Source organism: Xenopus tropicalis, chromosome 4, assembly GCF_000004195.4.
Source record: "Xenopus tropicalis strain Nigerian chromosome 4, UCB_Xtro_10.0, whole genome shotgun sequence".
In the NCBI taxonomy this organism is placed as follows: Eukaryota; Metazoa; Chordata; class Amphibia; order Anura; family Pipidae; genus Xenopus; species Xenopus tropicalis.
In genome coordinates, this window is record NC_030680.2 from 585,224 (window position 1) to 598,540 (window position 13,317).

The window sequence follows — 13,317 nt, forward strand, 5'->3', positions numbered from 1 at the left end:
TACATAGCCCCCCCCAGCAGTACGTTACATAGCCCCCCAGCAGTACATTACATAGCCCCCCCAGCAGTACGTTACATAGCCCCCCCCAGCAGTACGTTACATAGCCCCCCAGTAGTACATTACATAGCCCCCCCAGCAGTACATTACAAAGCCCCCCAGCGGTACATTACATAGCCCCACCAGCAGTACATTACATAGCCCCCAGCAGTACATTACATAGCCCCCCAGCAGTACGTTACATAGACCCCAACAGTACATTACATTAGCCCCCCGCAGTACATTACATACCCCCCCCAGCAGTACGTTACATAGCCCCCCCAGCAGTACATTACATAGCCCCCCAGCAGTACATTACATAGCCCCCCCAGCAGTACGTTACATAGCCCCCCCAGCAGTACGTTACATAGCCCCCAGTAGTACATTACATAGCCCCCCCAGCAGTACATTACATAGCCCCCCAGCGGTACATTACATAGCCCCACCAGCAGTACATTACATAGCCCCCCAGCAGTACATTACATAGCCCCCCAGCAGTACGTTACATAGACCCCAACAGTACATTACATAGCCCCCCCGCAGTACATTACATAGCCCCCCAGCAGTACGTTACATAGCCCCCCCAACCAGTACATTACATAGCCCCCCCGCAGTACATTACATAAGCCCCCCCGCAGTACATTACATAGCCCCCGCCAGCAGTACGTTACATAGCCCCCCAGTGGTACATTACATACCCCAGCAGTACATTACATAGCCCCCCAGCAGTACATTACATAGCCCCCAGCAGTACATTACATAGCCCCCAGCAGTACATTACATAGCCCCCAGTGGTACATTACATAGCCCCCCAGTGGTACATTACATAGCCCCCCAGCAGTCATACATTAGCCCCCAGCAGTACATTACATAGCCCCGCCAGCAGTACGTTACATAGCCCCCCCAGCAGTACATTACATAGCCCCCCAGCAGTACATTACATAGCCCCCCAGCAGTACATTACATAGCCCCCCCAGCAGTACGTTACATTAGCCCCCCAGCAGTACATTACATAGCCCCCCAGCAGTACATTACATAGCCCCCCCAGCAGTACATTACATAGCCCAGCAGTACATACATAGCCCCCCAGCAGTACATTACATAGCCCCCCAGCAGTACATTACATAGCCCCCAGCAGTACATTACATAGCCCCCCAGCAGTACATTACATAGCCCCCCCAGCAGTACATTACATAGCCCCCCAGACAGTACGTTACATAGCCCCCCCAGCAGTACATTACATAGCCCCCCCAGCAGTACATTACATAGCCCCAGCAGTACATTACATAGCCCCCCAGCAGTACATTACATAGCCCCCCAGTAGCCCCCCCAATAGAATACAGAATTCACAGAAATACCTGTTTATGATCAAGGTTAGTGAAATCCTCTCCATTTACTTCCACTATTTGATCTCCGACCTTTGAAGAAAAGGAAATGTCAGTGGAGCAGTTGGGGGGGGGGGGCAGGGAATCCCCCCTATGGGTTGGGAGTATATAAGGGGCAGGGAATCCCCCATATGGGTTGGGAGTATATAAGGGGCAGGGAATCCCCCCTATGGGTTGGGAGTGTATAAGGGGCAGGGAATCCCCCCTATGGGTTGGGAGTATATAAGGGGCAGGGAATCCCCCCTATGGGTTGGGAGTATATAAGGGGCAGGAATCCCCCCTATGGGTTGGGAGTATATAAGGGGCAGGGAATCCCCCCTATGGGTTGGAGTATATAAGGGCAGGGAATCCCCCCTATGGGTTTGGGAGTATATAAGGGGCAGGGAATCCCCCCTATGGGTTGGAGTATATAAGGGGCAGGGAATCCCCCCTATGGTTGGGAGTATATAAGGGGCAGGGAATCCCCCCTATGGGTTGGGAGTATATAAAGGGGCAGGGAAATCCCCCCTATGGGTTGGGAGTATATAAGGGCAGGGAATCCCCCCTATGGGTTGGGAGTATATAAGGGGCAGGGAATCCCCCCTATGGGTTGGGAGTATATAAGGGGCAGGGAATCCCCCCTATGGGTTGGGAGTATATAAGGGGCAGGGAATCCCCCCTATGGGTTGGGAGTATATAAGGGGAAGGGAATCCCCCCTATGGGGTTGGGAGTATATAAGGGGCAGGGAATCCCCCTATGGGTTGGGAGTATATAAGAGGAAGGGAATCCCCCTATGGGTTGGGAGTATATAAGGGGCAGGGAATCCCCCTATGGGTTGGAGTATAAGAGGAAGGGAATCCCCCTATGGGTTTAAGGGGCAGGGAATCCCCCTATGGGTTGGGAGTATATAAGGGGCAGGGAATCCCCCCTATGGGTGGGAGTATATAAGGGGCAGGGAATCCCCCCTATGGGTTGGGAGTATATAAGGGCAGGGAATCCCCCCTATGGGTTGGGAGTATATAAGGGCAGGGAATCCCCCCTATGCGTTGGGAGTATATAAGGGGCAGGGAATCCCCCCTATGGGTTGGGAGTATATAAGGGGGCAGGAATCCCCCCTATGGGTTGGGAGTATATAAGGGGCAGGGAATCCCCCCTATGGGTTGGGAGTATATAAGGGGCAGGGAATCCCCCTATGGGTGGGAGTATATAAGGGGGCAGGGAATCCCCCCTATGGGTTGGGAGTATATAAGGGACAGGGAATCCCCCCTATGGGTTGGGAGTATATAGGGGGCAGGGAATCCCCCCTATGGGTTGGGAGTATATAAGGGGCAGGGAATCCCCCTATGGGTTGGGGAGATATAAGGGACAGGGAATCCCCCCTATGGGTTGGGATATATAGGGCAGGGAATCCCCCCTATGGTTGGGAGTATATAAGGGGCAGGGAATCCCCCTATGGGTTGGGAGTGTATAAGGGACAGGGAATCCCCCCTATGGGTTGGGAGTATATAGGGGGCAGGGAATCCCCCCTATGGGTTGGGAGTGTATTAAGGTGCAGGGAATCCCCCCTATGGGTTGGGAGTATATAGGGGGCAGGGAATCCCCTCTATGGGTTGGGAGTATATAAGGGGCAGGGACTCCCCCTATGGGTGGGAGTATATAAGGGGCAGGGAATCCCCCCTATGGGTTGGGAGTATATAAGGGGCAGGGAATCCCCCCTATGGGTTGGGAGTATATAAGGGGCAGGGAATCCCCCCTATGGGTTGGGAGTGTATAAGGGACAGGGAATCCCCCCTATGGGTTGGGAGTATATAAGGGGCAGGGAATCCCCCCTATGGGTTGGGAGTATATAAGGGGCAGGGAATCCCCCTATGGGTTGGGAGTATATAAGGGACAGGGAATCCCCCCTATTGGTTGGGAGTATATAGGGGGCAGGGAATCCCCCCTATGGGTTGGGAGTATATAAGGGGCAGGGAATCCCCCTATGGGTTGGGAGTGTATAAGGGACAGGGAATCCCCCCTATGGGTTGGGAGTATATAGGGGGCAGGGAATCCCCCCTATGGGTTGGGAGTGTATAAGGGGCAGGGAATCCCCCCTATGGGTTGGGAGTATATAGGGGGCAGGGAATCCCCTCTATGGGTTGGGAGTATATAAGGGGCAGGGAATCCCCCCTATGGGTTGGGAGTATATAAGGGGCAGGGAATCCCCCCTATGGGTTGGGAGTATATAAGGGGCAGGGAATCCCCTCTATGGGTTGGGAGTATATAAGGGGCAGGGAATCCCCCCTATGGGTTGGGAGTGTATAAGGGACAGGGAATCCCCCCTATGGGTTGGGAGTATATAGGGGGCAGTAACTTACCTCTAGTCCCACCTCCGCAGACAAGGATCCCGGTTTGACGTTGCTGATAAAGATGCCCGGTTTCTGGGAGGGGCCGCTGGAGATGCTGGAGGGGGGGGGGGAGAGATGATGCTTGTTATTCTCCCAACTCACCACCAGGTTGCACTATAGCAGGGGGTGAGTTTGGGCAACAGCAATGTACTAAGGTCTTTAAACTAGCGGCCAAGGGGCATCTCACTTTGTACAGAACTGGGGGGGGGGGGGGGGGGGTAAGTAACCACCTTCTCTGGAAAGAAAAATCCCCTTTCCTGTATTTTTATCTTTCTTCCCTGTTAATAAAATTGGCACTAAGCATCATTGTTACTGCCAGGTAGCACCCCTATACTGAACCGGTAGCACCCCTATACTGAACCGGTAGCACCCCTATACTGAACCGGTGGCACCCCTATACTGAACCGGTAGCACCCCTATACTGAACCAGTAGCACCCCTATACTGAACCGGTGGCACCCCTATACTGAACCAGTAGCACCCCTATACTGAACCAGTAGCACCCCTATACTGAACCGGTGGCACCCCTATACTGAACCGGTAGCACCCCTATACTGAACCAGTAGCACCCCTATACTGAACCGGTGGCACCCCTATACTGAACCAGTAGCACCCCTATACTGAACCAGTAGCACCCCTATACTGAACCGGTGGCACCCCTATACTGAACCGGTAGCACCCCTATACTGAACCAGTAGCACCCCTATACTGAACCGGTGGCACCCCTATACTGAACTGGTAGCACCCCTATACTGAACCAGTAGCACCCCTATACTGAACCGGTGGCACCCCTATACTGAACCAGTAGCACCCCTATACTGAACCGGTAGCACCCCTATACTGAACCAGTAGCACCCCTATACTGAACCGGTGGCACCCCTATACTGAACCGGTAGCACCCCTATACAGAACAGGTAGCACCCTTATACAGAACAGGTAGCACCCCTACACAGAACAGGTAGCACCCCTATATAGAATCGGTAGCACCCCTATACTGAACCGGTAGCACCCCTATACAGAACAGGTAGCACCCCTATACAGAAGAGGTAGCACCCCTTTACAGAAGAGGTAGCACCCCTATAGAGAAGAGGTAGCACCCCTATACAGAAGAGGTAGCACCCCTATACTGAACAGGTAGCACCCCTATACAGAAGAGGTAGCACCCCTATACAGAAGAGGTAGCACCCCTATAAAGAAGAGGTAGCACCCCTATACAGAAGAGGTAGCACCCCTATACAGAAGAGGTAGCACCCCTATACAGAAGAGGTAGCACCCCTATAAAGAAGAGGTAGCACCCCTATACAGAAGAGGTAGCACCCCTATACAGAAGAGGTAGCACCCCTATACAGAAGAGGTAGCACCCCTATAGAGAAGAGGTAGCACCCCTATAGAGAAGAGGTAGCACCCCTATACAGAAGAGGTAGCACCCCTATACAGAAGAGGTAGCACCCCTATACAGAAGAGGTAGCACCCCTATACAGAAGAGGTAGCACCCCTATACAGAAGAGGTAGCACCCCTATACAGAAGAGGTAGCACCCCTATACAGAAGAGGTAGCACCCCTATACAGAACAGTTGGTTTATATACAGGGGTTTATATACAGTTGGGATGTACAGAATACTCGGGGGGCAGGGTGGCCCTGTGGGTCCCAGATTATACCCCCCTTTGGTACAGGAAGCAGACAGCACCCCTATTTATGTATCTATATAAACCCCCCCAAGTGCTGCGCCCAGAGATTGGGGGTACCAACCTGCAGCCCATTCCTGTTGTGCCCACGAGGCTGATAAACACTTTCTTCTCCTTCATTTCCCTTCCGCCAGCCGATGCCAGTCCTGCCACGCTGCTCTTGCCATCCTGTAGCACCAGAGCAACCACAGCTGCCATTAATGGGGGTACCTGCCCCACCCAGCTGCCCCTTTGGCTTCTATATCCCCCCACCCTTTGGGGGCTTCATTGTGGGGGGCTGATATGTATAATGGCAGCTGATATGTGCCCCCCACTGCACAAGGGGCAATAAACTGGGGCTCAAAAGATGTGTAAGACCCCCGGGCACACACCAGAGCTGGCACTGAGTACCCTGGAAGTGCCAACTAGCGCTTATCCTTCTGTTCTACCTCTTGTACCTGGGACCGGTCCAACGCAGTCTGTGGGGGGAGGAATTGGTTCCCCTGGCAGTGGGAATGGAAAGTTCCTCACTTGGGTTTCATACAAACTGTAATTGGCTCCCTGGGTGCCCCTAATACTCACTGTGTGTACCCGTGTGTGTGCCCGTGTGTGTGCCCATGTGTGTGCCTGTGTGTGTGCCCATGTGTGTGCCCGTGTGTGTGCCCATGTGTGTATACCCGTGTGTGTGCCCGTGTGTGTGCCCGTGTGTGTGCCCATGTGTGTGTGCCTGTGTGTGTGCCCATGTGTGTGCCCGTGTGTGTGCCCATGTGTGTGTACCCGTGTGTGTGCCCGTGTGTGCCCATGTGTGTGCCCATGTGTGTGTGCCTGTGTGTGTGCCTGTGTGTGTACCCATGTGTGTGCCCGTGTGTGTGCCCATGTGTGTGCCCATGTGTGTGTGCCTGTGTGTGTGCCTGTGTGTGTACCCGTGTGTGTGCCCGTGTGTGTGCCCATGTGTGTGCCCATGTGTGTGTGCCTGTGTGTGTACCCATGTGTGTGCCCATGTGTGTGTGCCCATGTGTGTGCCTGTGTGTGTACCCATGTGTGTGCCCGTGTGTGTGCCCATGTGTGTGTACCCGTGTGTGTGCCCGTGTGTGTGCCCGTGTGTGTGCCCATGTGTGTGCCCATGTGTGTGTGCCTGTGTGTGTACCCATGTGTGTGCCCGTGTGTGTGTGCCCATGTGTGTGCCCATGTGTGTGTGCCTGTGTGTGTACCCGTGTGTGTGCCCGTGTGTGTGCCCATGTGTGTGCCCATGTGTGTGCCCGTGTGTGTGCCCATGTGTGTGCCCTTGTGTGTGTGCCTGTGTGTGTACCCGTGTGTGTGCCCGTGTGTGTGCCCATGTGTGTGCCAGGCTCTTGTCTTTCCTCCCTGAACTGGAGGGTGGGGGTCCCTATTAGTGACCATTGGTGCGCTACCCCCCATACAGGGTGGCACTATGGCAGCTCCCACATACAGAGGGCAACACGGCGTGGGCACTTACTGCGCTTTCCGACACAAACTGGTCCGAGTACTGCCACTTCAGGGGCTCATCCTCACGACTGCAAGGGCACAAACGAGAGAGTGGAATTGTTATTCTGGCAAAATCTCTAATAACCGGGGCACATGCCCTCACTCCAACTGGGCAGCTGATAGGGGGGAAGGTTGGCACTAGGCAGAATATAAAGGTAAGGCCTGTGTGACAGTGCCCATGGCACTTGGTGGCAAGAGTGAAACACTTGGGTATCAATACCATGCCCATGGCACTTGGTGGCACCAGTAAAACACTTGAGTACCAATATCATGCCCATGGCACTTGGTGGCACCAGTAAAACACTTGAGTACCAATATCATGCCCATGGCACTCAGTGGCACTAGTAAAACACTTGGGTACCAATACCATGCCCATGGCACTTGGTGGCACCAGTAAAACACTTGGGTACCAATACCATGCCCATGGCACTTGGTGGCACCAGTAAAACACTTGAGTACCAATACCATGCCCATGGCACTTGGTGGCACCAGTAAAACACTTGAGTACCAATACCATGCCCATGGCACTTGGTGGCACCAGTAAAACACTTGAGTACCAATACCGTGCCCATGGCACTTGGTGGCACCAGTGAAACACTTGGGTATCAATACCATGCCCATGGCACTTGGTGGCACCAGTAAAACACTTGAGTACCAATATCATGCCCATGGCACTCAGTGGCACTAGTAAAACACTTGGGTACCAATACCATGCCCATGGCACTTGGTGGCACCAGTAAAACACTTGAGTACCAATATCATGCCCATGGCACTCAGTGGCACTAGTAAAACACTTGGGTACCAATACCATGCCCATGGCACTTGGTGGCACCAGTAAAACACTTGAGTACCAATACCGTGCCCATGGCACTTGGTGGCACCAGTAAAACACTTGAGTACCAATTTCATGCCCATGGCACTCAGTGGCACTAGTAAAACACTTGGGTACCAATACCATGCCCATGGCACTTGGTGGCACCAGTAAAACACTTGAGTACCAATACCGTGCCCATGGCACTTGGTGGCACCAGTGAAACACTTGGGTACCAATACCATGCCCATGGCAGTTGGTGGCACCAGAGAAACACTTGGGTACCAATACCGTGCCCATGGCACTCAGTGGCACCACTAAAACACTTGGGTACCAATACCGTGCCCATGGCACTTGGTGGCACCAGAGAAACACTTGGGTACCAATACCGTGCCCATGGCACTTGGTGGCACCAGAGAAACACTTGGGTACCAATACCGTGCCCATGGCACTCAGTGGCACCAGTAAGACACTTGGGTACCAATACCGTGCCCATGGTACTGGGATCTCTGTGGTGCCAGAGGATGCCAGGGTCTGTCCCGGCCATGGCACAGCCATTTGTTAGCCGAATGGAGGGAAGTTTTTGCCACAGAAATAGTTTCAGGCAGAAATGGGAGGAATGTGGGGGAGTCAGTGCCACCCGTTACCTTTTCACTGGGATCATGCCAACGTCTGTGGGACAGAGAGAGAGAGAGAGAGGTTAGTGCCACGCATTGAAGTGGCAGTGCCAGGACCTCACTTTGGCGCAGCGACACTTACGTCTGACTTTAATGGACACAATCTTCTTAGTGCGGATGAGATTGATCACTTCCTCGTGAGTGCAGGAGGCGATGGAGAATCCATTGATCCGAACCAACTCGTCCCCGATCTGTGGGCACAGACATGGGTCATGCCAAGCCGACACACTGGCACCGGCAGATATGGGAGGGTACAGGTGCCACAGAGAGAATGGGCCGGACTCACACACACATATATATATATACTGGCACGGGCAGGTATGGGAGGGTACCGGTGCCACAGGGAGAATGGGCCTGACTCACACACACATATATATATACTGGCACGGGCAGGTATGGGAGGGTACCGGTGCCACAGGGAGAATGGGCCGGACTCACACACACATATATATATATATATACTGGCACGGGCAGGTATGGGAGGGTACCGGTGCCACAGGGAGAATGGGCCGGACTCACACACACACATATATATATATATACTGGCACGGGCAGGTATGGGAGGGTACCGGTGCCACAGGGAGAATGGGCCGGACTCACACACACATATATATATACTGGCACGGGCAGGTATGGGAGGGTACCGGTGCCACAGGGAGAATGGGCCGGACTCACACATATATATATATATACTGGCAAGGGCAGGTATGGGAGGGTACCGGTGCCACAGGGAGAATGGGCCGGACACACACACACACATATATATATATATACTGGCACGGGCAGGTATGGGAGGGTACCAGTGCCCCAGGGAGAATGGGCCGGACACACACACATATATATATATATACTGGCACGGGCAGGTATGGGAGGGTACCGGTGCCACAGGGAGAATGGGCCGGACACACACACACACATATATATATATATACTGGCACGGGCAGGTATGGGAGGGTACCAGTGCCCCAGGGAGAATGGGCCGGACACACACACACACATATATATATATATATACTGGCACGGGCAGGTATGGGAGGGTACCGGTGCAACAGGGAGAATGGGCCGGACTCACACACACACATATATATATATATACTGGCACGGGCAGGTATGGGAGGGTACCGGTGCAACAGGGAGAATGGGCCGGACACACACACACACATATATATATATATACTGGCACGGGCAGGTATGGGAGGGTACCAGTGCCCCAGGGAGAATGGGCCGGACACACACACACACATATATATATATATACTGGCACGGGCAGGTATGGGAGGGTACCGGTGCAACAGGGAGAATGGGCCGGACTCACACACACACATATATATATACTGGCACGGGCAGGTATGGGAGGGTACCGGTGCCCCAGGGAGAATGGGCCGGACACACACACATATATATATATATACTGGCACGGGCAGGTATGGGAGGGTACCAGTGCCCCAGGGAGAATGGGCCGGACACACACACATATATATATATATACTGGCACGGGCAGGTATGGGAGGGTACCGGTGCCACAGAGAGAATGGGCCGGACTCACACACACACATATATATATATATACTGGCACGGGCAGGTATTGGAGGGTACCGGTGCCACAGGGAGAATGGGCCGGACACACACACACATATATATATATATATACTGGCACGGGCAGGTATGGGAGGGTACCGGTGCCACAGAGAGAATGGGCCGGACACACACACATATATATATATATACTGGCACGGGCAGGTATGGGAGGGTACCGGTGCCACAGGGAGAATGGGCCGGACTCACACACACATATATATATATATATACTGGCACGGGCAGGTATGGGAGGGTACCGGTGCCACAGGGAGAATGGGCCGGACTCACACACACATATATATATATATATACTGGCACGGGCAGGTATGGGAGGGTACCGGTGCCACAGGGAGAATGGGCCGGACTCACACACACATATATATATATATACTGGCACGGGCAGGTATGGGAGGGTACCAGTGCCACAGGGAGAATGGGCCGGACTCACACACACATATATATATATACTGGCACGGGCAGGTATGGGAGGGTACCGGTGCCACAGGGAGAATGGGCCGGACTCACACACACATATATATATATACTGGCACGGGCAGGTATGGGAGGGTACCGGTGCCACAGAGAGAATGGGCCGGACACACACACACACATATATATATATATACTGGCACGGGCAGGTATGGGAGGGTACCGGTGCCACAGAGAGAATGGGCCGGACTCACACATATATATATATATACTGGCACGGGCAGGTATGGGAGGGTACCGGTGCCACAGGGAGAATGGGCCGGACTCACACACACATATATATATACTGGCACGGGCAGGTATGGGAGGGTACCGGTGCCACAGGGAGAATGGGCCGGACTCACACACACATATATATATATATATACTGGCACGGGCAGGTATGGGAGGGTACCGGTGCCACAGGGAGAATGGGCCGGACTCACACACACATATATAAACACTGGCACGGGCAGGTATGGGAGGGTACCGGTGCCACAGGGAGAATGGGCCGGACTCACACACATATATATATATATATACTGGCACGGGCAGGTATGGGAGGGTACCAGTGCCACAGGGAGAATGGGCCGGACTCACACATATATATATATATACTGGCACGGGCAGGTATGGGAGGGTACCGGTGCCACAGAGAGAATGGGCCGGACACACACACACACATATATATATACTGGCACGGGCAGGTATGGGAGGGTACCGGTGCCACAGAGAGAATGGGCCGGACACACACACACATATATATATATACTGGCACGGGCAGGTATGGGAGGGTACCGGTGCCCCAGGGAGAATGGGCCGGACTCACACACACATATATATATATATACTGGCACGGGCAGGTATGGGAGGGTACCGGTGCCACAGGGAGAATGGGCCGGACTCACACACACATATATATATACTGGCATGGGCAGGTATGGGAGGGTACCGGTGCCACAGGGAGAATGGGCCGGACTCACACACACATATATATATATATATACTGGCACGGGCAGGTATGGGAGGGTACCGGTGCCACAGGGAGAATGGGCCTGACTCACACACACATATATATATATATATACTGGCACGGGCAGGTATGGGAGGGTACCAGTGCCACAGGGAGAATGGGCCGGACTCACACACACATATATATATACTGGCACGGGCAGGTATGGGAGGGTACCGGTGCCACAGGGAGAATGGGCCGGACTCACACACACATATATATATATATATACTGGCACAGGCAGGTATGGGAGGGTACCGGTGCCACAGGGAGAATGGGCCTGACTCACACACATATATATATATATATACTGGCACGGGCAGGTATGGGAGGGTACCGGTGCCCCAGGGAGAATGGGCCGGACTCACACACACATATATATATACTGGCATGGGCAGGTATGGGAGGGTACCGGTGCCACAGGGAGAATGGGCCGGACTCACACACACATATATATATATATATACTGGCACGGGCAGGTATGGGAGGGTACCAGTGCCACAGGGAGAATGGGCCGGACTCACACACACATATATATATACTGGCATGGGCAGGTATGGGAGGGTACCGGTGCCACAGGGAGAATGGGCCGGACTCACACACACATATATATATATATAAAGGGTACCGGTGCCACAGGGAGAATGGGCCGAGCGGGCACAGAACCCCCGGGCACTGTGGGAAACACTCTCTCAGTAGAGAGATAAATGGGCAAATGAAAGATAAATGTGGGAGATTTTGCCCGGGACAAAGGCAGAATATGAGCGCTCCCATTGGCCGGCCCGATAGAATGGCGCTAATAAGCTGTAATGGGGGCAGATTTGCCGGCAGACAATACCCTGCGATAGGATCTAATATTGATGGCGGCAGTGGGAGAATGGGAACGGCGCACGGATCATTCCCACCACATTACCCGCCGGTGCCCATTGTGCCCACAATCTGATGATTCCCCTCGGCGCCAAACCCCTTTGGAGCAAAGCGCTGGGAACTGGGCGAGGCGCCGGCACAACTCACTCGGGGGGCACTGACGGAATTCACAGCAACCCCCCCAATATGAACTCATATTATCAATGCCCGGAGGGTTCTGGCGCCCCCTACCTGTGGTACCAACCAAGTGCCCCCCCCCCACATCTGATCCCCAAATCCTCATGTATTTGCCTGTTCCGCCGGCTGCCTGGGGGGCAGGAAGGTTCCTAGTGCCCAAGGGGTGAGGGATTGGGGGCGAGAGGGGCACTGGGAGGAGCCTCACTGGGTCGGGCCCTATACAGACCCATAGAGTTCTAGGCTACAGATAAAGTTCTGGCCCATAGGAACCAAGCAGCCCGAGTGACAGTGAGCACCCCCCCTTACAGCAGTATATAGTGAGAGTGAGTACCCCCCCTTACAGCAGTATATAGTGACAGTGAGTACCCCCCCTTACAGCAGTATATAGTGACAGTGAGTACCCCCCCCTTACAGCAGTATATAGTGACAGTGAGTACCCCCCCTTACAGCAGTATATAGTGACAGTGAGTACCCCCCCCTTACAGCAGTATATAGTGACAGTGAGTACCCCCCCCTTACAGCAGTATATAGTGAGAGTGAGTACCTGGCAGCCCCCCCTTACAGCAGTATATAGTGACAGTGAGTACCCCCCTTACAGCAGTATATAGTGACAGTGAGTACCCCCCTTACAGCAGTATATAGTGACAGTGAGTACCCCCCCTTACAGCAGTATATAGTGAGAGTGAGTACCTGGCAGCCCCCCCCTTACAGCAGTATATAGTGACAGTGAGTACCCCCCCTTACAGCAGTATATAGTGAGAGTGAGTAC

The 13,317-nt window shown here is 53.5% G+C and overlaps 1 protein-coding gene across 10 annotated transcripts in view; it reads right to left on the minus strand.

Moving 5' to 3' along the window:
- The window catches only part of ush1c (USH1 protein network component harmonin), a 66,224-nt gene that overhangs the window by 35,364 nt on the left and 17,543 nt on the right, over positions 1-13,317 (minus strand). For all 10 annotated transcript variants that reach the window (XM_031899759.1, XM_031899757.1, NM_001103052.2 and 7 more), the window contains 6 exon segments: positions 8,529-8,637; positions 8,417-8,441; positions 6,930-6,987; positions 5,538-5,641; positions 3,759-3,843; positions 1,395-1,454 (listed from right to left, as the gene is read on the minus strand). In XM_031899759.1, coding sequence (XP_031755619.1) covers positions 1,395-1,454; positions 3,759-3,843; positions 5,538-5,641; positions 6,930-6,987; positions 8,417-8,441; positions 8,529-8,637 — 441 coding nt within the window.